Here is a 26,573-nt window from a genome sequence, read left to right as displayed (position 1 = left end):
CCCAGAGGTTGGGGACCCCTGAGTTATACAGTCTTTTCTCCCCAGTGATCTGGAATCCCACGGTGATGTGTCAGGGCTGGTCCCGTTGTTACAATCTTTTCTCCCCAGTGATCTGGAACCCCACGGTGATGTGTCAGGGCTGGTCCCGTTGTTAGTACTAGCTGGTCCTTGTAATCTGGAAACACAGCTTCATTCTCAGAATTCTCTTGAATTCTTTACTGGTATCCACTGTTTGAAGGGTATGATTTTCTTTGGTCCCATTCAGTATTGGTATCTTTTGAGTGTTTCCTTTCAGGCTGGTGAGACTCCTTAAGAAGCCTCCTTCTCCTTTATTTCCTGCCTGGAGGACATGGCCTGTTTCCTAAGCTGAGGACTTTACATCCTGAACGCTGACGTCTCAGCTCCCAGTGGGCTAGGGCAGCGACGAGTGCCCATCTGTGTGCAGTGGAGACTTTCAGCTGCTTCCAAACTGGCTTTTGGCCAGTCCTACCGCTTTCTCCCCTCACATCCACTTCTAGAGGCGCCTGGAGCTGCCAGCCCCAGAGCTTCCCGGAGCTCTGCAGTAACACCAGGTCCTCAACTGTTCTCGTTCTTTCCTACGATGTCGTTTTCTTGGGCACTGCTAAGTCACTTACCATTCATCTATTTTCTTGAGAGTTTCCAAAACTTTGTTGCCACTTATAGGCATTTTAGTGGATTTATGCTTTTTTAAAAAATTAAAATTCCTTGTAATTTTAATGGGATTTCAGGAAGAAACTATGATAAACAGCCACATCTAGTTATAAGAAGTCTGGAAAGTGAAGACTTTATTCAGAGCATTCAAGTCTCCAGTTATAACCGTGGATTCTATTATCATAGACGCAGACAATGGATAGTGAAGGAGAACCAGCAATCCCTGCCACATGGGCAGCTGGTTTTTGAGACAGAAAGTGAGGCCGTTTTTCAGCAGAGCAGGAGAGGTGTACATCTACAGATGGGCCTGGGGACTGGTGTGAGGAACGAAGGAAATATCTGAAATATTAATAGCAAATACAGAGACATGCCATGGAGTCATGGAGAAATGAATAAATGCTTTATTTAGTTCATTCATTCCCAAAGCTTCACAACTCACCCTCCCACTGTCAAAATAAGTCACATATGACACAGTCCCCACCACCTCCCCACCCAAGAGAGCGCTGTAGGGACAGTGTCACCACAATGGAGAGTCATGTGTTTCAGACATTTTAGGGGCACTTTCTCTTCAGACTAAAACCCACTAAGTGAAACAGGCTCATCCCAGTTTAAACCTATGCAGCACTATGAGTGCCTCCCTGGAGCACTGGGGCCCCCTGGAGCAGTGAAGAGAAGCCGGGTAGACTCCCATTTACAGATGCCCCTCTCTGCATCTGTAAATGATGAGAAACTCTCCGGAGAGCCACTCCTCTACCTAAAGTGCATATACAAAGATGCCACGTGATCAATTCTTCTCTCCAATGAGATAAACAGTACACAGAATTAAGGCATTTGGGGGGAGTCAACGGGGAGTAAAGCATTCATTACAGTTACAGTAACCTACCAAAGATGCCCATCCCATTTCTGAAAGCTCCTAACCAGGCCCAAGTGCAGCAACAGCCATGGTCCCAGCTGCTGCAGACAAGCGCGGTCACTATCAAAGAGAAAGGGAGGACCCAGGGCTGATGCCAGCGCTCCAGCAGCATGTGGGCTCCAGGGCATGTCACACCGCACGTGCCCAACACCAGACAGAAATCACGGGGGCTGGGCAAACACTGCAGGGAGGCGCAGGGGTGCTGCCGGCTAAACCACAGCAGCAAACTGAGGTGCTAACACACGGGACAGCCACGCTCAGACACCACACGGACCTGGACACATGTACACGCACACATCACACGGTAGAGGTCTGAGATCCAAGCAATGTAAAAAAGAAAGGATCCTCATGCCCTCCAGACACTGAGCAACTATGAGTTAAGGCAACAGAAGCCACCTCCACCCTCACTCACGTCCGCATCCAACCGTCTCCCTACCATTTACGGCGTATGTTCCACAGACCACTGCACTTCAGAACCTGCATGTCCCTCCTGTGGAACTCTCCGAGGACAGGATCCCACTGACCACTCATGTGTGCATTTCAGTCATTCTATTCCACATCAAAGGAGTCAGGTTGGAGGGCGGGGAGCGTGAGAAGGAGAGTGAGGCCTAAGTGAGCCAGGGAGAGATGTCAGGTGGCTGAATGAGACACTTCCAGGAGGGAAAGCCGAGCTGGCGGGGCACCCAGGCCCCTCAGGCCCAGCCGCTGAGTGCCTGGCAGGCGGCCCCAAGGGCAGGGGAAGAGCCTGAGCCCCGGAACCAGAAGGCCCACCCACCACCAGCGCCAAGCCTCGGGGTGCCTCAGGTGCCCAGGGCGAGCAGCAGCCGCACTGAGGAGCCATGCTCGCTTCCTGGGAGGGTCCTTCAGGGTGGCCAGCGGCCCACCACCACAGGGATGGCGCTGTCTTCACAGACACAAGCACGCGCTCCTGACCCTCCCGGTGATCACAGGGCCTGTCCCCGGACTACCAGGCAGCGGAACCATGGGCTCTCCTTCAGCTACGGACAGGCCGCTGGAGACTCCAGGAGGAACTCCTCAGTCGTGAACACAGGCTATAGACAGACTGTGGGTCCCAACGCTGGTTCTCAGAGCCTGGCCAACTTAAAAAGAAGTTCTGGGATCTGATGAAGGGCAGCCAACATTTTATTCTGCAACCAGGTGCATTAAAAAAAACCAACAACGTTGCCCTCTATTATCACCTTCATTACATAAAAGGACATTTTATCACCCAAATTAGGAAGAACATAATCTCAGACTAAAAGACAACCCTCTAAATGGAGTAAACTTGACTTCCCATGTGATTTCACGCGCATCCTTGCCCTTCTGACCTGTGCAGGAGGCCTGTGTCACGGTCACCGTGACTCTCACTGTCCCCCGGGCACAAAGCCCAGCCGACCAGCAAGGCCACAGGTCGTCATCACCTCAAAGGCACATCCGCTGAGAAGAGGGACCACATGCACAGAGACAGCGCTGACACGTCACCAGGACGGCTCAAGTGCCCAGTGCTTTCACAGACATTCTCCCGTGTGTCCTCACAAGAGCCCCACAGGAAAAGCATGGCCGGCCCGTAGCCGGGCCTGCTCAGGACCAGGCAGGAGGCAGCTCAGCACAGAGGAGCCTTCTTCTCCAAGGCGGACTTTCCCTGGCTGGGTCCAACCTTGCCTGCAGGCTCCTCTCTTACACTGCTCCATGAAGAAAGGGGGAAAATGATGGCACGTAGGCCTGATAACAGAAACATATTCAACATGAGCAAACTGTGTTGAAAAGAAATTGTCCTTTCTTTTTAAAACGTCCTGTTTAACAAGCACATGTTGACTAAAACTTATCAAACGTCAAAAGAGAACATCAAAACCAAGCATGACGACCTTGAACCCTTTCCTGGAACAAGGCAGGGCATAAATAAATAAATACATAAATACCAAAAATAACATGAAAAGGCACGGATACATATGACATTGATAGGTTTTGGAAATACATTCGGAACTCCCACCAGGACACCAAAGCGGAACCCTCTCCGAGGTCTCAGCGCTGCCCCACCTCCCTAGGTTCAGCCCCACTCGTCCACTGCAGCCAAGGCCCCGAGCACAGGATTCCTTCAGCCGAACGGCCCTCAGGCGCCCTAGCAAGTGAGCACACTCCTGAGACAGGCTGGGGGCCCCAGCTCCTGCCCATCGGTTTGTCGTGCCCCGCCCCATGGGCACAGTGCTCTGGGCCACAACCTCATCACCCATGTCCACGTTTCCTGGCTACATGGCAGTGGGCACCCCGGGGTTTGGAGACTGGGCTTTTATAAAGTGCTCTGTGGAGAGAGAGACTCCTTCCTAGTCTGTACCCTACCTATCCCTGCCAACAACAGAAAAAGGGAGCTTTAGTAACGTGAGGCTCAAAACAAGAAGAAATGGCCCTAAGTATATAGCTATGCTGTTTTCAGAGTCGTGTGTGGCACATATGGAATTTCAAGCTAGAGGCTGAACCTCAGTTGCTGGGGGTCTGAAAAAATTATCTAAAGGCTGGGTCCTGCCTCTATAAAGGATGACTAGCTCTGAGCCCACCACGCTCTGGGGCGCACGGTGCGGGGGCCCCCACTCCCTGGCTCAACCCCTCCCGAGTCCCAGTCCCTCCCTGGCCAGGTCTGGGCCAGGCCCAACAGTGAGGATCAACTCAGTCCAGTCCTCTAGAGAGACCCCAGAAAAATGGTTCCATCCCCCAGAAACAAGTCCTGCACTCACATCACCCTGCACAGCAGCCAGACAGCCACCGTGCCAGGCCAGCCGGGGGCCCCTGCCTCTCCTGCCTGGCAGCGCCCCCGATGCTGCTTTCCAGGTCTGTGAACAGTCACCTCCCACCCCAGGGAGGCTCTGTCCCTAACAAACCCCTGCAGACAATGCCCAGCAGTGCAGGGCACACAGGGTCCTGCGAGCCTGCAGCACAGGCCCCAGGAAGGGAATCCAGGCCAAAGGGCAGCTGCAGGAGTGCAAAGTGAGGTGAGCGAGCTGCTCCTGAGACTCCTCTAGCCAGACTGAGAAGGGGATGTGCTGCCTTGCCAGGGACCCTCCCTCCAGTGGTTCCGCCCCCTCGCTGGCAGCTCCACCCCCTCCTGTGGCTCCGCCCCTCTCCAGCGGCTCCAGCTATCCTACAACCCTTCCCTATAGGAGGGAGAGCCCTCCCCCAACAGCTGCGATGGAAGCCACTGCCCGAGAGGGCCACCGGCACACTATCACTCTCCCAGACCAAATCTCAGCAGTGCTCGGATCTGGTGGCAAATATGCCATCTGCCACCTGCCCACGGCCCCTCCTCTCTCAGGATGCCTCTCCTGCTGCAGGTGGGACCCCGAGCTCTGAATGCAACCCACCCAGCAGGTTTGCAGCCAAGAGCGGCAGCCTACAGCCCACTTTTGAGCCTCCGAGGCCGCGGCCTCAGCTTGCAACGAACTCCAGTGGCTGCATCTTCCCCTCTGAATCACCGAAGATTTCTCTCCCCTAAGACCTCATTCGTGTGCACATGGGCCTGCCTGGCTTCCAACACATGTCCACCCACGCCAGGAGACAGACTCAGAACTCCATCCTCAATCACGAAGACCATGACCAGACGCTGGTAGTCTAGTCAGTGAAGACACACAACAATGCTGATAATTAAATAAACCCATATCATTTGTTCAACTCTTACAGAAAATCTAAACACAGATGTGAAATCTGTCCATTTCTAAACACTTTCCATGGATCCACACAATGGTTCTGAGGCCTCAACAACCAGATGTGATTTCCCTGCAAACAGTGGCACCTGGATACTTCAAAGAGGCAGCCACTGGCCCACCTGTGCCGGCATGACACACATCTGGCCACGCAGCCCTGACCACAGCCGAGCTGTCAGGTGATAACCCAGCTCAGTCCTCTCCCTCCCCCAGCCCCCAGCAGGCCACAGGAAACCTCTAACCTCACTGCTATCCCCCTGTTCAGTTCTAGGAGCAACTACCGAGACATCAGGTCCAAACAACTGAAGCACAATCAGCCAAACACCAGATGTTCTGTCCACAGGACACCATGGAACTGAAAGCTCTGAACCACCCAGAAGACGAGTCAAGTTTCCACTTCACAGTGCGTGCGTGGACTTGTTAGAACTGGCAGTGGATGCTGCTGGACGGTCCTTGGTCCGAATGGAGGCAGTGGGCCTCCTGAAATCAGTGGACTTCTGGAAGCTCCGAGAGTGAAATGGCAGAGAACTCGTGAGACCTGTTGGCATGATGCTAGGCACAGCTGGGCATGGGGCTAGGTGTCGAGCTCTGAGCATTACCTAAAGAGACTGTGAACACTGTAGGTACTAACCTTGAGACAGTAAAGCCAACCCAAGTGGCCAGGAAACCATCCTTGAATGAAGCCAATTGACACGACGCCCCCACCACATGGAGAGAACACTGAGGTGGCAAGGAAAGCGTGTGCATGTGTGTGTGCGTGTGTGTGTAAACATCACATGTTCAACCCAGGAGCTGGGAACACAAACTCTCAAGTTCACGAACTGTGTCTCTGTACTCTACTTTTTACCAAAACTCCCTTTTTCATTTGACTGCAATCAAGCCATCAAGTTGAGAAGTGAACCCAGAAGCAGTCTGGAAGATGCCAGTCCTCTCTACTCAGGATATCAGCAGGCCTCCAGCCTCAGCCCCAACTTGCTCACATTTCAAGGCCCACTGCATTAATTTACAAACAGACTGAGGAAGCACAAAATAAAGTTGTGTAGGAGCCTCCCGGCTGATACTGATACTGACCCCAAAACTGTCCGATGCCCAAACACCTGAGATAGAGCACAGTCCAGGGGAACAAAGCCAGTCCTGCTTCACCTGCAGCCGGGTGGGACTCGGCAGCACAGGACGTGGTCACGGGGCGAGAGTCGGTGTCAACTTGCACTGCAGGTCACCGCCGCCTCTTCACTGCAATCAATGGCACTCCGGAATTCTACTCGTAAAGCAGAAACTTTTTTATGGGGTCTGGCAGAGGCAGCGAGGGGATCAGATGAAGGCGGTATTTGCCGAGCGCTCTTCTCACAGCCACGCGGCACAGATTCAGCAGGGACCTGGGGACACCTGGAACGGGTGGGAGGAAAGGAGAGACAGAGGAAGGGGGGGTTAATCCAGTTTCTCCCCTATCACCTCAGACCAGAGGCTGGTGGGGACGGCAGGCAGGACACACCAATGCTTGCTGCCAGCATCCCAATTTCAGAGGCAAGCCGGCTCTGGTGACAAAGGCCTGTTACCTGCTCCTTCATCTGCACAAGGAGCAGAGTCTTCACTATCCAAGCACCTGCTCACCTCTGCTGAGTTCCCTAGGCATAGAAACTAGAGCTGACCACTACGAGCCCTGATCCTTGCCCTGTCAGCCTCTGCTCTTGGTCTACCCCAGAAGCTCCAAAGGGGTTTGAGGGGAACAGACCAAACAACAGAGGAGGGTAGGCTGATAATTTTACTGTGGGTGAAAAAAAGCCTCATTGTGTCTCTGCCTCGTGAAACAGGCACGAACACAGGCAGCCTAACTAATAGTGTGGCTCCAGCTGACCAGTAACCAACTCTCAACAGGAGCAAGTTTTAATGATCGGTTTAGGGGAAACCAGTAACAAGAACACAACACAGAGATGTTCTCAAGAGGTAAGGGACTGGGGAAAGGTGGTCACTCAGATGCTCTCAAGACCCAGGCGGGAAAGAGGCCAGGTATGGGCAGGTCAGAGGGAGCACCGAGGGTCAACTCCTGAGTCCCGGAGAATGATAACGAGACCAAGCCATGGATCAACCCCAAACTCCCTGTCCATCAACTTAATTCCGTGGCAAAGCCTTCTTCATAAATAAGCAAACCTCAGACTTAATTCTAGCAAAAATGAGGCTTAGTTCACAATCCAGAATGATGGTATTTGAGTGGAATTGAAGAAGGGGGAGTGAGGGCCCCAGAGGAGGAAGAGCTTGAAACCTATTGTAAAGCAAACACTTAAAAGCCATAAACGCAAAAGAATTTCAGATCACAAAGTAGAGCAAAGGAGTAAAGAGAACATAAACCCAGGAACTCTGAGAACGTTTATTTTTATAGATTCCTTGTTATTAACCCCTGGTGTCCAGGAATTTAAAAAGAAACTAATCTGGAAGACCGTTCTAAAAATTCCTAATCCTAACTGAAGGTTCTGACCAAGTGCTAATTAGGAAATTTTATTTTCATTGCTGCAACTTGGTTCATTCAACCGATTTAAAGAGACTGCCAGGCAGAGCTGAATTAAAGCCACTTACTTCTGGCTTCTTTAAAGACCTGCAGCGCCTCAGGGTCCACCTTCCTCCTGCCTCTCGACTCTGGGCCCAAGGACTCCCACTTGACCAGGTTCAGGTTGGCTCCGAACTCCACCAGCAGGCTGACGAAGGCTGCCTCGCAGCCGTGACGCAGGACGGCGTCCATGACACAGCCGGGCGAGCCCCTGTAGAAGCCCTGCGTGTTGACAGGGCCGTTGCAGTTGAAGTCCGGGTTCGCCCCCGCCTGCAGCAACAGCTTGAAGCACTGCAGGTTGTGGTAGGCGGCGCTGATGTACAGCGGGCAGACCACCAAGGAGGTGAGCCGCCGCGAGAAAGGGGGCTGGGCGTCAGGAGTCAGGTGGTGGTTGACATCGACGTCCGCCCCATACCTGCAGGGAGACACACGGACAGTCAGGCCAGCATGGTCAGCAGATCCCGACAGCGCCTGCGGGGCGGCCCGACGCCCCAAGCACCGGAGCGTCCCCTGCTCGCAGTGGACCCATGACTCCCAGCAGGCACCACGGGAGTTCAGAACCTTGGGATCTTCTCACACAAGAAAGCTCATAAGGGAATTCTTTCAAACCTGTGAAGACCCAACAATCCTATGGCTATTTTAACTATTTCAAGCAAAGATAAAGAAGGAAAATCCCCAAATTCATCTTATGCAATTAACAACAGAATAAACCCCAAACCAAACAAAGGTCACACCATAAAGAAAAATTACCAGTGACCTGCACTTATGAGCATCAACTTACAACCTCCAATAAAACGTCAGCAAAGGTACTCCAAAACATTAAGAAAGCAACACATGATGACCTCATGGGGGTTATTTCAAGGGTGGTTCCTATATTAGAAACTCTATTAACATAATCCATCATATTCACAGAACTAAGGGGAAAAGCTGAGGATGTGACTGGTGATGGAAGCAAGGTCCAGTGCTGTAAAGAGCAATACTGCACAGGAACCTGGACTGTCAGGTCCATGAATCAAGGCAAATTAGAAGTGGTCAACAGGAGATGGCAAGAATGAACGTCGACATTTTAGGAATCAGCAAACTAAAATGAACTGGAGTGGGTGAATTTAACTCAGATGACCATTATATCTACTGCTGTGGGCAAGAATCCCTTAGAAGAAATGGAGTAGCCATCATGGTCAACAAAAGAGTCAGAATATGCAGTACTTGGATGCAATCTCAGAAACGACAGAATGATCTCTGTTCGTTTCCAAGGCAAACCATTCAATATCACGGTAATCCAAGTCTATGCCCCAACCAGTAACGATGAAGAAGCTGAAGTTGAATGGTTCTATGAAGACCTACAAAACCTTCTAGAACACCCAAAAAAGATGTCCTTTTCATTATAGGGGACTGGAGCAAAAGCAGGAAGTCAAGAAACACCTGGAGTAACAGGCAAATTTGATCTTGGAGTACAAAATGAAGCAGGGCAAAGGCTAACAGAGTTTTGCCAAGAGAACACACTGGTCATAGCAAACACCCTCTTCCAACAACACAAGAGAAAACTCTACACATGGACATCACCAGATGGTCAATACCGAAATCAGATTGGTTATATTCTTTGCGGCCAAAGATGGAGAAGCTCTATACAGTCAGCAAAAACAAGAACGGGAGCTGACTGTGGCTCAGATCATGAACTCCTTATTGCCAAATTCAGACTTAAATTGAAGAAAGTACGGAAAACCACTAGATCATTCAGGTATGACCTAAATCAAATTCCTTACGATTATACAGTGGAAGTGACAAATAGATTTCAGGGACTAGATCTGATAGACAGAGTGCCTGATGAACTACAGATGGCAGTTCATGACACTGTACAACAGACAGGGAGCAAGATCATCCCCAAGAAAAAGAAATGCAAAAAATCAAAATGGCCATCTGAGGAGGCCTTACAAATAGCTGTGAAAAGAAGAGAAGTGAAAAGCAAAGAAGAAAAGGAAAGATATATCCATGTGAATGCAGAGTTCCAAAGAACAGCAAGGAGAGAGAAGAAAGCCTTCCTCAGTGATCAGTGCAAATAGAGGAAAACAAGAGAATGGGAAAAGACTAGAGATCTCTTCAAGAAAATTAGACATACCAAGGGAACATTTCATGCAAAGATGGGCTCAATAAAGGACAGAAATGGTATAGACCTAATAGAAGCAGAAGATACTAAGAAAAGATGGAAAGAATACACAGAAGAACTATACAAAAAAGATCTTCATGACCCAGATAATCACGATGCTGTGATCACTCACCTAGAGCCAGACATCTTAGAATGTGAAGCCAAGTGGGCCTTAGGAAGCGTCACTATGAACAAAGCTAGTGGACATGGAGGTGATGGAATTCTAGTTGAGCTATTTCAAATCTTAAAAGATGATGCTGTGAAAGTGCTGCACTCAATATGCCAGCAAATTTGGAAAACTTAGCAGTGGCCACAGAACTGAAAAAGGTCAGTTTTCATTCCAATACCAAAGAAAGGCAATGCCGAAGAATGCTCAAACTATTACACAATTGCACTCATCTCACACGCTAGTAAAGTAATGCTCAAAATTCTCCAAGCCAGGCTTCAACAATACATGAACTGTGAACTTCCAGATGTTCAAGCTGGATTTAGAAAAGGCAGAGGAACCAGAGATCAAACTGCCAACATCCTCTGGATCATTGAAAAAGCAAGAGAGTTCCAGAAAAACATCCATTTCTGCCTTATTGACTATGCCAAAGCCTTTGACTGTGTTCAGTTCAGTTCAGTCACTCAGTCGTGTCCGACTCTCTGCAACCCCATGGACTGCAGCATGCCAGGCCTCCCTGTCCATCACTAACTCCCAGAGTTCACCCAAACCCATGTCCATCGAGTCGGTGATGCCATCCAACCATCTCATCCTCTTTTCCTCCTGCCCTCAATCTTTCCCAGCATCAGGGTCTTTTCAAATGAGTCAGCTCTTCGCATCAGGTGGCCAAAGTATTGGAGTTTCAGCTTCAGCATCAGTCCTTTCAATGAATATTCAGGACTGATCTCCTTTAGGATGGACTGGTTGGATCTCCTTGCTGTCCAAGGGACTCTCAAGAGTTTTCTCCAACACCACAGTTCAAAAGCATCAATTCTTCGGTGCTCAGCTTTCTTTATAGTCCAACTCTCACATCCATACATGACCACTGGAAAAACCATAGCCTTGATTAGATGGACCTTTGTTAGCAAAGTAATGTCTCTGCTTTTTAATATGCTGTCTAGGTTGGTCATAACTTTCCTTCCAAGGAGTAAGCGTCCTTTAATTTCATGGCCGCAATCACCAACTGCAGTGATTTTGACTGTGTAGATCACAATAAACTGTGGAAAATTCTTCAAGAGATGGGAATACCAGACCACCTGACCTGCCTCTTGAGAAATCTGTATGCAGGTCAGGAAGCAACAGTTAGAACTGGACATGGAACAACAGACTGGTTCCAAATAGGGGAAGGAGTATGTCAAGGCTGTATAGTTACCCTGCTTATTAACTTATATGCAGAGTACATCATGAGAAACACTGGGCTGGAAGAAGCACAAGCTGAAATCAAGATTGCCAGGAGAAATATCAATCACCTCAGATATGCAGATGACACCACCCTTATGGCAGAAAGCAAAGAAGAACTAAAAAGCCTCTTGATGAAAGTGAAAGAGGAGAGTGAAAAAGTTGGCTTAAAGCTCAACATTCAGAAAACTAAGATCATGGCATTTGGTCCCATCACTTCATGGCAAACAGGTGGGGAAACAGTGGCAGACTTTGTTTTTTGGGGCTCCAAAAACCACTGCAGGTAGTGACTGCAGCCATGAAATTAAAAGATGCTTACTCCTTGGAAGGAAAGTTATGACCAACCTAGATAGCATATTAAAAAGCAGAGACATTACTTTGCAAACAAAGGTCTGTCTTGTCAAGGATATAATTTTTCCAGTGGTCATGTATGGATGTGAGAGTTGGACTATAAAGAAAGCTGAGCGCCGAAGAATTGATGCTTTTGAACTGTAGTGTTGGAGAAAACTCTTGAGAGTCCCTTGGACTGCAAGGAGATCCAATCAGTCCATCCTAAAGGAGATCAGTCCTGAATATTCATTGAAAGGACTGACGCTGAAGCTGAAACTACAATACTTCGGCCATCTGATGCGAACAACTGACTCATTGGAAAAGACCCTGATGCTGAGAAAGACTGAAGGCGGGAGGAGAAGGGGATGACCGAGGATGAGATGGCTGGATGGCATCACCGACTCAGTGGACATGAGTTTGAGTAAAGTCCAGGAGCTGGTGATGAACAGGGAGGCGTGGCGTGCTGCAGTCCATGGGGTTTCAAAGGTCGGACACAACTGAGAGACTGAACTGAACGGAAAAAGCCACAATTCTCTCTCAAACGCAAAAGAGGCATATGACAAAATTCAACACTTCAGTTCAGTTCACTCACTCAGTCGTGTCCGACCTTTGAAACCCCATGGACTGCAGCACGCCAGGCCTCCCTGTTCATCAATGGAAAAACCATAGCCTTGACTAGATGGACCTTTGTTGGCAAAGTAATGTCTCTGCTTTTCAATATGCTATCTAGGTTGGTCATAACTTTCCTTCCAAGGACTAAGCGTCTTTTAATTTCATGGCGGCAGTCACCATCTGCAGTGATTTTGGAGCCCAAAAAAATAAAGTCTGACACTGTTTCCACTGTTTCCCCATCTATTTCCCGTGAAGTGATGGGACCAGATGCCATGATCTTCGTTTTCTGAATGTTGAGCTTTAAGCCAACTTTTTCACTCTCCACTTTCACTTTCATCAAAAGGCTTTAGAGATTCAACACTTAGACATGTTCAAAAACACTTGATAAAATAGAACATGAAGAATATTTCCTTAACATGATGAAAAATATTTCTTCATCCCAGAAGTCAGCATCTCACCTAACGGGCAAACATGAGCAGCAGCTCAGCCAGGAGCAAGACACACCATCCCACTTTCTGGCCACTATTTCTAAAGGCGTGTTTTTCTTTTAAAGTATTAGTGCAATTAGACAGAGAAAGCAATTAGCTGATTAAAACTGGAAAAGAAGAGGTAATTTTTCCTGTTTACAGAGGACATGACTATGTCTGGAAAGCCCTAGATAATTAATGAAAACACAATTAAGAAGCAATGAAGTAGCAGGTTTTACACCAATAGCCTTTACATATACAAACAAACACAAGTCACAAGATAAAGTGACAAATACTTCATTTCTAATGGCAAAATAAACATTAAAGTGAGACAGCTAAGCATAAACTTAACAGTAAACGTCCAAAGTGTGCATGAGGAAAACTGTATTTTATAATTAGAAAAAAAACTTTTTTTGAAAGTCACAAAAGCAGACACAAGCAAGAAAGACATACCAAGTCTTGGATAAGAACACCCAACACCATTAAGATTTCACTAAGCATATTAATATAAATGAAAATACTCTTCCTAAACCTAAATAGGTTGATTATAAATATAAATACATAAAATTAACATCCCTGAAGCTAAATGAGTCGATTATAAAGTTCATTTGGAAGATCAAACAGGATAAGATATAAAAACAAAGTTTTTTAATATGAAAATTAAAGAAAACCTTTTTCATGCCAAAAAAACAGCAACAGTAAGTGAAAAATTGGATAAAAGGTAACGAACAGTTAACATCCTTACTCTAAAAAGATGTTCTGAAAGGAGATCAACAGCCCTACAGGCACATGAGCCAGAGACACAGGAAAGGATGGTTAGCCTCGCTCATAACAGAAACGCAAAGTAGAACTACTCAGAGACAGCACTTCTTGCCTATTGGACTGCAGAAGATCCAAAAGCTTACTGACCAGGCTTTAAAGAAAAAGGAAGTCTTATCCACTTCTGGGGTCATACAAAATGGAGCAATCCCTGCAGAGGGAAATCTGTAAAATCTGCAAAACTCCGAACAGCCGTATACACAGGCAGTTCATTAAAACAGCACCCACAGCAGCCGGAGGCAGGTGACAACCACAGGTTCATCAGGAGGGACTGAGTGATCGGTGGCCAACCCAAGGTGGCCCATCCGACAAGGGAAAAGGGGCAGGGCAGGTGCTGCTCTGGAACAGTCTCCAGGCCACTGGCGAGTGCGGAATGCAGGACGAGGAGCAGGCAGTACACTGCCGTCCACCCTGCGAAGAAGGCTCCACGGCAAACATGCATACGACACACACCTCGACATGCAGGCGTGTCTGCTTAGTGTTCAGTGTCCAAGGATAAACCACAAAACTTCTTCAATGGTTCTCCACAGGGCAGGGATGAAGCAGGTGAGGACAGAAGCTAGACTTCTTTCAATACGCTTTGTTTACAGATTTGACTTTGGAACCATGTAAATCCACAATGTAAAAAAGTAAACAGCAATCCCTAAAACTGAAAGCAAACACCTTAACCCACTGTGGGTCCAGCTGGTGTCTGTCCGTCCTGCCCACCAAGCTGGCTCTTCTTTCAGGCCCACGGAACATCGAGAGCAGCCAGACTGTTCTGAGCACCAGATTCGCCTGCAAGGCCTACAGCTTCGAGCAGCCCCAGAGCGGGGAGCACTCTCCCAGCCCTGAACTAACCTTTACAGCTGTCCAGGAACCCCCCTCCCGACTCTCATAGGCAGCCTGGATGTGAGGATGAACGCAACACCGGCAGATACAGGAGCCACCTGACCTGGAAGCCTCATTCTCGAACAGAGCCTTCAGGATGCCCTCGAGGCACCTGCCCTTGTCACTGCGCTCAGAGACACCCAAACACAGGGCTTTCTATCAGGCGTGTAAAGTTCCCCAGGCTGAGCGCAAACGACCTGCTGGTCATTTCACTCTAAGCAGACGCCACTGACCACAGCAGGGAGGGTGGCCTGGCTCAGAGTGCCGCAGTCCAGGCCTCGTCAGGACGGTGCCCGCTAAGGATGCTGCCTGCTGAGGGAGGTGAGGAGCCCCGCGTGGGAGGGGCAGGAGCACAGGAAGCTGGTTACACCGAGGAATAAGAAGCACATCAGAGGTAAGGAGAGGGGCTTCCATGGCGGCCCAGTGGTTAAGACTGCTTCCACTGCAGGGGGTGCAGGTTCAATCCCTGGTTGGGGATGCCATGATGTGCGGCCAGAGAAGGAAAGAAAAAAAAGTAAGGGGAACCAGGTCTTTCAATGTCGAAATCATACATTTGGAAAGGGAGAAGAGCAGGATGACACGGGGCAGCTCAGAGCAGTCCCAGAGGTGGGAGCACTCTCCCCAGCCCTGAACTAACCTTCACAGCTGTCCAGGTGCTGAACTGTACTAAGACCTCGGGCTGTACTCTTTAACCACCGGTGTATAATAGACACAGGAATGTAGATGGAAACGTGTCCAGTAAGAGCGCCTGCAAACAGCAACACCCGACAAGCAATAAGCACTCCCAGTGTCCAGATCTTGGCTTTTCAACATCATTCTCCTTGGAGAAATGACAAAGCCCAGGGCTGAATCAGGCAAAGTACGTATGAGCCCAGAATAACTCTAACTCCACAAGAAACCATGAGTCGAACATACATAAATGGATTAAAAATTTGATGAGGAATAAGATATATACATGGTTGCAAAGTACCTATCCACGAAAATATTTATTAATCACAGAGGGAAAAAGAGGAGCTTCACAACATAGAAAGCTGGCAGACACCACCCTGGTCAAAGAGCGAAAGGGAACATCAGCGGTACTGGGACCAATGAAACCACGCACAGCTTGATCAGATGCACCGAGAACAGAGCCTGGCTTCTGAGCGAGTCCGCCCTGCCCTGGAGCTAACACTGGAAGGCAGCACTGCGCACGGCCCCCCACCGCCCTCCCAGCCCCCAGACGCCTCAAGGACGCTGTCGGCAGAGTCTGTCTCATACGAGGGCAAGAGGGATGACGATGGGGTCCACCGTTCAGGGGTCCAGGGTGGAGAGAAGAGCAGCGTTGTCAGGGCTTGGTAAACACGCAGGCCAACACTCACAGCTGGCAATCCTGTCTCATCACCCGTCTCTTCCCCAGAACAGACACCGTGGTGTCTCAGCAGCACGGAGCTGAGGAAGACAACGGTGGCACGCGGACCCAGGGGCTCAAAGGACACCCCGCTTCCCCTCTGACGCCATGGAGCACCATCAGCCACTACAGATGCACGTGTCACCTGTTCTACAAACTGTCCTAGGAACAACCTTCTGACACACAAACCAAACCAGGCAGAAACTGCTATTTCATTTCATACAACCAATTAAGAGACCCAGATTTCAAGCACTGAAATCTGTTTCCTCCTTATTCTTAGGAAGATGTTTTCCAGAATGTTTGTCATTTTGGGCAACACGACAATCTGGTATTAGCTGAGCTGTGGGAAAGACAGCCTTCATCCGCTCATAAAAACGTACTGGCTGGGAGCCAGTTAATTTTAATCCTGAGTATTTTCCAAAATTCCCGTACTGCTTTTAATATCGCTGGCCAGGAACCATGGAACAACTGCATAAATCAACATAACTTTTGCACACACAGAAATACCACTCCTTACCTTTATAAAACAAAACACCAAGGGCAATGAAAAGTAACAAAACGGAGGCTACTTGCAGAGGGACATCAGACCACAATAGTGACAGAGAGTGCCCTGCCCGTGAGGGACAGGGACACAGGGAAGGCAGGAGTTGAGTTTGGACTACATGTAGGTTGTGTTATTTGTTCAGTAACTTAACTCCATTCTTCAGAAGTCAATTATCGGGTCGTTTAGAACATAGGAAACTTTACAATAGTATATGCTCTTGGTACCTCACCGCACAAGTGACATCCTGCGCTCCAGCGGGAAACAGAATGTCTGAGTGACGCTGTATCAAGAAAGGCATCTGGACATGTATCTCAGAGTCAAGCCTGCGGCTAGTTCAAAGCAGCAGTGCATCATGAACTGACTTAAGTGCCCAGCGGGATGTTTGGAACCAGGACGAAATTTCATGGACTGATCCTCTGCCTGTGCTCAGTCATCAGTTGTGTCTGACTCTTTGCGGCCTGTATGCAGCCTGCCAGGCTCCTCTGCCCATGGGATTTCCCAGGCAGGAATAATGGAGGGGGATGCCATTTCCTCCTCCAGGAGATCTACCTGACCCAGGGATCAAACTCACATCTCCTGCATTGGCAGGCGGGTTCTTTATCACTGAAAGTGAAAGTCATTCAGTCATGTCCGACTCTTTGCAACCCCATGGACTATACAGTCCACAGAATTCTCCAGGCCAGAATACTGGAGTGGGTAGCCTTTCCCTTCTCCAGGGGATCTTCCCAAACGAGGGATCGAACCCAGGTCTCCCGCATTGCAGGCAGATTCTCTCCCAGCTGAGCCACAAAGGAAGCCCAAGAATACTGGGGTGGGTAGCCTATCCCTTCTCCAGCGGATGTTCCCGACCCAGGAATCAAACTGGGGTCTCCTGAATTGCAGGCAGATTCTTCACCAGCTGAGCTACCAGGGAAGCCCTGGATTGACCCTACTGGATCCATTTCCAAATTAATGACTTACATTCTCCAAGATGCAAAGATATGGTACTGAAATGCCTTAGATTCTTGGGCTAGAAATCCTTAAAAAGAAGGGGGGGGGAAGCATTGCATTCCTTTATCCCTCTAACCTAACAACCATGTCACCCTCATTTATCTTTCCAAAAGCCAATTCCAGAGCCATGTGATACATAAAACCTTCTGATATAATAAATATATTTTCAACACCTAATTTAAAAACCATGTCTGCACTGGGTCAGATGCCCTCAGAACCGCCCACTGTGGCCTGTAACAATGCTGTAGTCCTCTGCAGTCCTTCCTGACACAGACAACCGGCTAAATAAACTCCACTCAGTCCAACCACAGAACAAACTGCCTCCAGAGCAAGGGAGGGGAGAGAAAGCATCAGTGGTAGAAATAACTCACTGGAGCACAGGACTGAAGATGCAATCTCAATCAAACTGATTAAATGACAATCATTAGTGCAATTAAAGTAAGACCATAAACCGTCTAAAACAACAGAAAGGAAAGCAAAGAAAACACAAATCATGGAACACAGACATTGTATAGTTAAGACAGAAAGATAATAGAAACAAACCTAAAATCAGCTACAGCCATAATGTTAATTGTATTCAGAAACAAAGAATCCCAGACAGTCAAATAGTAACAGTGAGCACACAAAGACACAAAGAGTTACTTAAGCCACTAAGATTCAAACTACAAGTGACAGAATGTTACCTAAATGAACCCTCAAGGAAACCAATGGTTTCCTCTTGCTCTCATACAGGGCATAATCCACAGGCAAGAATTTTTATGAGCCCAATTAGCATCAACATACAGTAAGCAAAATTATGAGAAATACAAGGGGAAACTGACAAATCACAACAGTAATTAGATACTAACAGACTTCTCTGAATCTGGGGCAGATCCAACGGTTAAAAATGTAAAAAACAGAGAAAGGGAGTGTGAATAGTATTAACTGAAGTTACCACCTTGTCCTATGAAACTACACCACCTGTGATTTGTACTTTGTTACAAGGATCCACAACAAAGCAACCTGATTTTAAAAAATAATTTTTTAAAAAAAGAATCAACATGGACATTATATGGTCTGTATTATCTGGGCACAATACAATAAAATTAAAAGTTCACAGAGGTTTTTATTAAACTGTTAAGAGCCTCAAAACCTATAAAAACAAAGAGAAAATCAACTTCACTTATGCCTATTTTAAAAGTTTAGCAAAAACAAAGCTCTAGGCAAAAGTAAGTTAATAACCTTAAAAGTTTACATTGTTAATCAAGAAAACAATGAATAAGCATGCAACTCAAAAAGTTAGAGAAAAAGTAAAGGAAAATCAAGGAAAAGAGGGAAAAAGATAGACAAAAATAGAAATTAACCAGTAAGAAAATAAGAGAACTGATAAAGCTAAGAAGCAACTCTTTAAAAAGACAAAACGGACAAATCCTGTCACAAGCCTACTTTGAGATGGGGAGAAAATAAGGAATTAGAAGGTGGCTGCAGACACGGGCCCCTCAGTGGCTGCTGAGGCGGTGGGGCGCAACCCAAGCACTGACCTGATGAGGGCCTTCAGGATGTCCGCCCGGCCCACGCGCGAGGCGTGGTAGACAGGCGTGCTGCGGTGGTGCCGGCTTCCGTTGGGGTCGGCGCCGGCCTCCAGGAGGATCTGGGCGCTCTCCAGGTGCCCGTTCACCACAGCCACGTACAGGGCCGTCTGTCCCTTCACGTCCACCAGGTCCACCTCGGCCCCCTTGCGGATCAGGAAGTCCACGCAGTTCCCGTGGCCCGCGGTGGCGGCGATGCGCAGGGGCGTGCAGGGGAGCCAGCCGCAGCACCACACGGACTTCTCGTTGATGCGGCTGAGAGAGAGCACAGGGAGCCAGGCTGGGAGGCGCAGGACACGCCGGCCGGGAGCAGGGGGCAGCCCTCGAGTTAAGAACGCCTCCAGGGGCTCGGCTGCAGAAGACGCTTTCACACACTCCCCCTGCCAGGCCCACGCCTGCCGCAGGAGCCCCGGCCCACAGACCAGGAAACCTGAGGCACAGCTAGACAGCACCGGCACCAAGAGCACCACAGCAGAGGGACACCGGCCAGGCTCAGCCCGCACGGAAAGTGGCACTCAGACCGAGAGCCCCGTCAAGGAACGCCACGGCCGTGCAGTACACAGACCCACCACGTCACCAGCCGAGGCGCACGTCACCTCACGCTCCCGGCTCTGAACAAAGCCCAAGGATCCAGATCACCGAAGCAGTGACCCAGAAACACGCAGCGGGCCAGGGCTCCTCCTTCAGCTGTGAACTCGCTTCCACTGGCCAAGGAGGCCAAGGAATGCTCCAAGCACTCATCACCAAAGAAATATATCCCAACAGAAAAATACCATCAAACACTGGAGATTTGTGGATCCCAAGTATTAGAAGAAACAAAGACAGTACTTGAAAACGCAGCATGAAACTGCCTGGCCTAACACCTAGCTTCACTCGCCTTTGTCCTATTGTCACACCTGCAGCACCACAAAAGCTTAATGCTTCCTTCTGACGTGAGTCATTGATATCAGATACTCATGTGCGGTCCATCTATTCGCTCTGTATGATGAGCCTTTCTGGACATTTGAGACTATTTTTAATAAAATATCTGTTCTAATGAAATGATGCTAAGACATTAGAAGGGAAGGAGAAAACCTATTTCTGTATTGCTAGAAATCCTTCTCTTGCGAACTGTCCACAAAAAAGAGGGTACAAATTTCAGGATCAATATGCAGGCATTTCTCCCATCAACTCACTGCCAGCCCAGGCCCAAAGGGGAAACAGACACACAGAAAAAGCCTGGAGTTTCCAGCTGCAGATGAGTTTCAAACCTATCTGAGACTCCAATCTCAGACACATAGACAGCCAGCAGAGTCTCTGTGCTCCCCCGGGTGTCTCAAGGAGGGAGACGTGATAGCAAGACTCTGATGCTACTGATCAAGGAAGGGCTTGCACTGGTCACGGGAGGTGGCAAGGCAACAGGCAGGGCGCTATCGACAAAAGGAGCCAGAAGGTAGGCATCCAGATCTCCCTGGGTGACGAGACAGCGGGCCAGAGGCTGAGCCCTGCGCCCTGCAGGCCGACGCCTGAGGGCCTGAAAAGCCAGGGCAGAGCACGTCAGGGGTCCTGCCAGGTGCGGTCCATCAGGAAGGCTGGACACACGGGGGACCCGATGCAACACTTCAAGGAGGAGACTTTTTGTACCCGACTTAGGGTAAAAACCAGATGAGGCTCGCAAAGGAGCAGGGCCGCTGCTGAAGAGATAACGAGGCTGGCATCAGGGGTAACCTCAGGGAAGCTGACACCCGGACAGCACCAGACGGTCACTGACGGAGCTGGACCTGAACTCAGGTCTCCACGCCCTGCCTCTCTGGCTACCGCCCACAAGCCTGATGGTGCTTCCCTCAGTCCCCTCGCTCCCCGCCCTCTGGAGTTGGAAAGTATCAGGGGCTCCCGGGCTCCGGGCAGCACCTCAGCAGCACTCACCTCCGGTAGCTCTCTTCCTGCAGCAGGCTCCGCAGGGTCTGCAGGTCCCCCACGTAGGCAGCGTCGTGCAGCCTCGTGTCCTCGCAGTGCTCCAGCGGGTGGTCACAGAACTGCTCCCTCAGCCACTCCTTCAGATTAGGACCTGCACTGAAGAGAGGGGCGCCTGTCAGCTCTGGGAGGCCCAGCAGGGGCGCCGCCCACCAAGGACAGGGTTAATCCTTCAGTCGTGTCCCACTCTTGGCGACCCCATGGACTGTAGCCCACCAGGCCCCTCTGTCCATAGAACGCGCCAGGCAAAAGTACTGGAGTGGGTTGCCATTCCCTTCTCCAGGGGATTTTTCCGACCCAGGGATCGAACCCACGTCTCAGCACTGCAGGCGGTTTCTTTACTGCCTGAGCCACCAGGGCAGCCCTTCCCACCGAGAGAGTGCTCTCCAACTTTCAACAATAGTACATTATTCCCCTGCCTCCAGAAACTTCCAGAGCCAGAGAGACGTAGAAAATCTCCTTGAATAAAGCTAGCATGTGCCCAACATCAAACCAGGCAAGAATATAACGTTTAAAACTTTTGGCGGGGTGAGGCATCAAAATCCAAACCTACTTAAGAACAGAGAAGATCCTAAATAATATATTAGCAAAGCAAAATTTGAAATATACATCAAAAAAAGTCATCACAGGACTTCCCTGGTGGTCCAGTGCTTAAGACTCCAAACTCCCACCGAAGGGGGCCTGGGTTCCACCCCTAGTCAGGGAACTAAGATCCCACATGCCTCAGTGTGGCCAAAAAATAAAAAATAAGTCAACATAAAATTACTCTGATTTATTCCAAAAATGTCAGTATTGGGGGAAAAAACATATAATCCTCCCCTCCGTTACAAATAGATGCTTGAATTTAGCAAAATTCAGTACCAAAAAAAATACTGCTCCTTATAACACGAATGACTCTGCCATGCTGATCTAGGCAACAGCCTCGCCACACAGGAGTCCCCGTGAGTGACACACATTTTGGTACCTCAGATGGGTGCACTTTACTGAATATAAGCTGCACCTCAGTAAAAAGGAAAAAAGTTTAAAATACAATGATATAAATAGAAAGCCAGACCTATATAATGAAGACTATAAAACTGAGAAACAATAAAGGCTGGAATGGATGGTACAAACCACACAGTGTACGGGATGAGAGTCAGAGCTAGGGAAATTTTAAATGATACCAAATAAATTAAGGGATTTAACAAATCTCTCTGGGGCCTTTACATGAGATATGACCAAAATATTCTAAAGGTTTATTTGGAAATAAAAATAAGAAACACTTTCAGCTTATTCAGTATGTATGAGAAGACATCTACCCTACTAGACAGTAGAAATTCTCTCATTAGAATCAAAAGATAAATAAAACAATCAATTGCCCAGAAAAGAGCTTAACGTAAATAACATAATATGTCAGAGTGAGTGAAGTCGCTCAGTCGTGTCCGACCCTTTGCAACTCCATGGACTGTAGCCTACTAGGCTCCTCTGTCCATGGGATTTTCCAGGCAATAGTACTGGAGTGGATTGCCATTTCCTTCTCCAAGGGATCTTCCCAACCCAGGGATCGAACCCGGGTCTCCCACATTGTAGACAGACGCTTTACCGTCTGAGCCACCAGGGAAGTCAGAAAGGGGCATCAAAGTCAAGTGAGGAATGGGAAGAGTAGTTGCTATAAATGGAATGCTCGTGTCTCCCAAAATGTTCTGCCAAATGATATGCTAGGAGTCCTAACACCCAGGTGATTATTAAGAGGTAGGTAGGACCTTAGTGGTTAATTAGGTCATGAGGGCGAAGCTGTCATGAATAGGATTAGCACCTTTATAAAAGAGACCCTGGAGAGTTCCATGGCCCTCTGCCACGTGAGGACACGGCAAGAAGATGGCCATCTATGAACCAGGAAGCCCTCACTGGACACGAAATATGCCAGTACCTTGGTCCTGGACTTACCAGCCACCAGAGCTGTGAAAAATAAATTTCTGTTGTTTATAAGCCATCCAGTCTACTCTGCTATCACATCCTGAATGGACTAGACCCCAAATACTATTCACTCTTCAACAATGCATGTTTGATCTGCAGGGGTCCACTTATACGTGGGTATTTTCAGCAGTAAATACCACAACACTGCACTGTGGTTGGTGCCTGGTGGAATCCCCAGATGTCCGGGAACCTCACATGCAGAGGATCCCCAAGTTGTCCCAACGGTGAACTGTAGTCAACAAATTTTGTACAATGACATACCTACAGCTGACCCTTGAATAGCATGGTCTGAACTACGTGGGTCCATTCGCACACAGATTTTTTTCACTAAAAACACACTACACTACACAGTCCACGGCTGGCTGATCCTTGGATGCGGAACCTCAAATATGGAGGGTCAGCTGTAAAGTCAAAGAAGGATTTCTGACTGTGGCGGAGCTCTGGTAACCCTCTGGGTTGTCAAAGGGCAACTGTGATTGAGCTCCTCACCTCAACGTGGAAGCTTAAACATCTCCAGATAATTAAGAGTTCTATAAACTTAATTACATAGACAGGAGGCAGAAGGAAAGAGCATGAACTCAGACTGCTTCACCAAGTCCCCACAGTGCCAGGCGGCCTAGCCTGTGACCCTGCCACAGGTGGGCTCTCCAATCCTGAAGCTGCTTTTCATATCCAAATCAGATGTTTTGCCTACCTACTGTGTACAGGACTGGGCCATAGTACACTCCAGGATTTGACAGTTCATTAGCAGAGGTTAGACACAAAGGCCCCAGGTCATTGAGCAGAGCAGGGAGGGTCACTCAAGCACCTGCCACGACCAGGCCTCAGCAGATCAAGGCATCGAGAAGCCCGTGGGCCCCCAGGCCAATCCTCCTCCAGAAGTTATTCTCCACTGAGTTACCCACAGAGTGGAAAAGTTCAAAGCAGGAATAAGATTCAGAAGGTGTAAGGAAACTGACACACTTTTGCGAAGTTCTCCTCCAAGCCTGCCCTTGTTGGCCTCTTCCAACCTACCACCCACGAGCTCCAGATTCAAGGTAACTTTGTTTGCATTTTTCTGATCAGCTTCTCCAACGACCATACACCACTTAAGCATCAACCTTGACCCCTCTACTCCCAGGCCAGCAACACAGTAAACGCTAAAACAGCACCGCCTGGATATTAGGGTGCCTGTGTGCAGGGCAGAGTCAGTCTGCCTTCCTTCCCCCAGACCACCCTCCACACCGGGAAGCAGCTGGCAACCCTCCTCATCCTACTGGACTCCTCTCAGTCCTTCCCTCACTCTCACAGGAAATGATGTCCAGGACCCTAAGGTCTGGCTGTACCTGGGGCTAGTCGATACCAACCAAAGCCTGGGATGGAAGGGGCTTTGTTTGTGTTTTTGTTCACTGGGGTATCAGTTCCTCAATCAACTGTTCATTGGATGAATGAATGGAGGGAAGGATGAAAAGCACTACTTGCACCTGTCTCCAAATCAACATTATATCTTAAATTCTGGCACATTTAGGAGTAAGAGTAAAACAATTCTTAGTTTATTACTACCTAACGAACTCTGTGGAGGGGTATCTCATTGGACGTGCGTGTACCGTCCGCAGCACACAGAAGCACCTAGTACCCAGGGCAAACTCAAACAGGCATGGAGGGGAACCGCCACCCACCCACCCCAGCCCACAGATTGAGAGGAAGCCGCTCCCGACCGCGAGCAAATGCACTCCCCCTGCAGATTCACACCTGCACAGCAGAAGATTTCAAGGTGGTGACCCCCCAGTCCCGTAGCTATTCTGGGCAGTGGGCGGGAGCCTTTCTAGCCCGCTCAAGTCTGTCAGGGCTGCCTCCCCGGCGGGGGGCCAGGGCCCCTGCAGCGGACCTGCTGTGTCACTGACAGCTCGCTGGAGGTGGCGTTATCGCGGTCCCTTGCCCGTGCTAGGGCTGGAGTGGGGGCAACAGAAATAAGGGCTGACCCCTGCGGCTTTCCACACCTCTGGTGCGCTCAGAACTGGAGAATGACCTACGTCCTCTCTTGACGGTTGGGGGCGGGGGGTGTCGCCTCCAACCCCCCAGGCCAGCGGGCTGACAGTGACCACGCAAGCTCCACAGGAGAGGAAGCCGAGCACCCGGGCCCCGGAGAGCCGCGCTGACCGACCCCGGCGGCTCCGTGAGGCCCTGCCGGTCACGAGCCGACGCGGCTTGGGCGCGACTGCCTCGGCCCCGCCGCCCCCGCCGCCCCCGCCGCCCGGCGGCCGCGCGCGCACGTTACCTGCGGGCGCCGGCCCGGCCCGCCCGCCGCCCTCCGCCATGGGCTTCGGCCTCCAGCCCGTCCGCAGCCGCCTCCCCCCGCGCGGCCCGCTTCAGAGACCCCGCCGGCCGGAACCACTTCCGGAGCCACAGCGCGCGCGACCGCTTCCGGCGCCGCGGGCAGTGGCCGTGCCGAGGACGCGGCTTCCGGCGGGCGCGCGCCTCCCTCAAGGGCTTTTGGGGCCTCGCGCTCCCGCTACGCTCGCGACGTGAGGCCCAACGGGCGCGGGCTGCCGCGGACGAGCTCTGGGGAGTGGGGGTGGGGCGGGGGGCGGGGCGGGCTGTCGGAGGCGCGCCCCGTCGGGCACCGCCAAGGCTGTGTTTGTCCACAGGAGGAGCGGAGGAGTCTGGGAAAATATCCCGCCTGGGGGCGGGGCCTAATTTGCATATCATAAGTACTCGGGTTAGTCGGGCCCGCCCCCGCCCCCACTGGGAGGGCGTGGCCTTCTGCCTGGAGAATGTGGGAGGGACCAAGGAAGGCTCTAGCTCCGGGTTCGAATCCCAGGGGAGCCAATCTGATGAGGCAGTGCGCTGGGGTTGCTTCAGTCATGTCGGACTCTGCGACCCCATGGACTGTAGCCCTCCAGGCTCCTCTGTCCATGGGATTCTCAAGGCAAGAATACTGGAGTGGGTTGCCAGGCCCTCCTCCAGGGCATCTTCCCGACCCAGGGATCAAACCCACGTGTCAGGTCTCCTGCATTGGCAGGAGGGTTCTTTACCACTAGCCACCCGGAAAGCCTAATTCCTTCCTTGAAGTCAAGGATCCTATCTATCAAAGTATAGCCCAGTGCCTGACACAAAGCGCTTATTGAATAAATTAGTGAACAAGGTGACCATTTTCTTGCACACACGCTTATTGAAATATTGTCAGACCTGAGTTTTGGTTTGTAAGCATGGATTCCTTTGGCTCCTTCCATGCTCCCCTGGGAGAAGGGCTCCAGCAGATGGAAGTGGGGGTGGGAGGGGTGTTTGGGAGGGGTTGGGGGGAGAGCAGGTGGCTGAGGACAGGTGAGACTGGAGACCCCCAACAGTTGTGCTATGACCCGCTGGCCTGCCCTGCCTTGTAACTACAGGACCAGGTCGGTGTAAGGGGAGCCACAGCGGCGGGGCAGGTGTCCCCAGGGGGCTGCTCAAATGCTCTAGGTGGTACCACCCGGCTGCAGGTCTGCAAGGGTGTTGGCTGGGGGGAAGGGAGCTGCCTCCAGCTCTGTTTGGACATGATAACCCCTGAGAGCACCGGTGGCAGAAGAGCTGGGCGTGATGACCACATGCTACGCTCCAGGGAGCCAGGGGCACACCCAGACCCACCGGCCTGCACCTCAGAACACCTGGGAGCTTGAAAGGCAGGGAAACCTGGTAACAGTTCAAGTGTCCATCAGAGATGTTGGGTAAACAGTGTGGCCTGTCACAGGGTGGGTTATTACTAGCTTTAAAAG

At 50.0% G+C, this 26,573-nt stretch overlaps 1 protein-coding gene across 2 annotated transcripts; it reads right to left on the bottom strand.

The window, feature by feature from the left end:
- Window positions 1–1,050: 1,050 nt before the first annotated feature.
- ASB1 (ankyrin repeat and SOCS box containing 1) lies at window positions 1,051–25,545 on the bottom strand. 2 transcript variants are annotated; one of them, XM_059884895.1, is made up of 5 exons: window positions 25,100–25,545; window positions 20,839–20,985; window positions 18,886–19,188; window positions 7,849–8,234; window positions 1,051–6,663 (listed from the first exon to the last, which is right to left on the bottom strand). In XM_059884895.1, the coding sequence occupies exons 1-5, from the start codon at window positions 25,528–25,530 to the stop codon at window positions 6,536–6,538; spliced, it is 1,395 nt and encodes a 464-aa protein (XP_059740878.1). In that variant the 5' UTR covers window positions 25,531–25,545; the 3' UTR covers window positions 1,051–6,535. The 2 variants fall into 2 exon arrangements, with proteins under 2 accessions (XP_059740878.1, NP_001193202.1); NM_001206273.1 differs by having other exon boundaries at window positions 6,425–6,663; window positions 20,839–20,980; window positions 25,100–25,139.
- Between the last annotated feature and the right edge of the window lie 1,028 nt (window positions 25,546–26,573).

Source organism: Bos taurus, chromosome 3 (assembly GCF_002263795.3).
Source record: "Bos taurus isolate L1 Dominette 01449 registration number 42190680 breed Hereford chromosome 3, ARS-UCD2.0, whole genome shotgun sequence".
NCBI lineage: Eukaryota > Metazoa > Chordata > Mammalia > Artiodactyla > Bovidae > Bos > Bos taurus.
The sequence above is the reverse complement of the archived record's forward strand: the minus strand, read 5'-3'. Positions and strand labels throughout refer to the sequence as shown.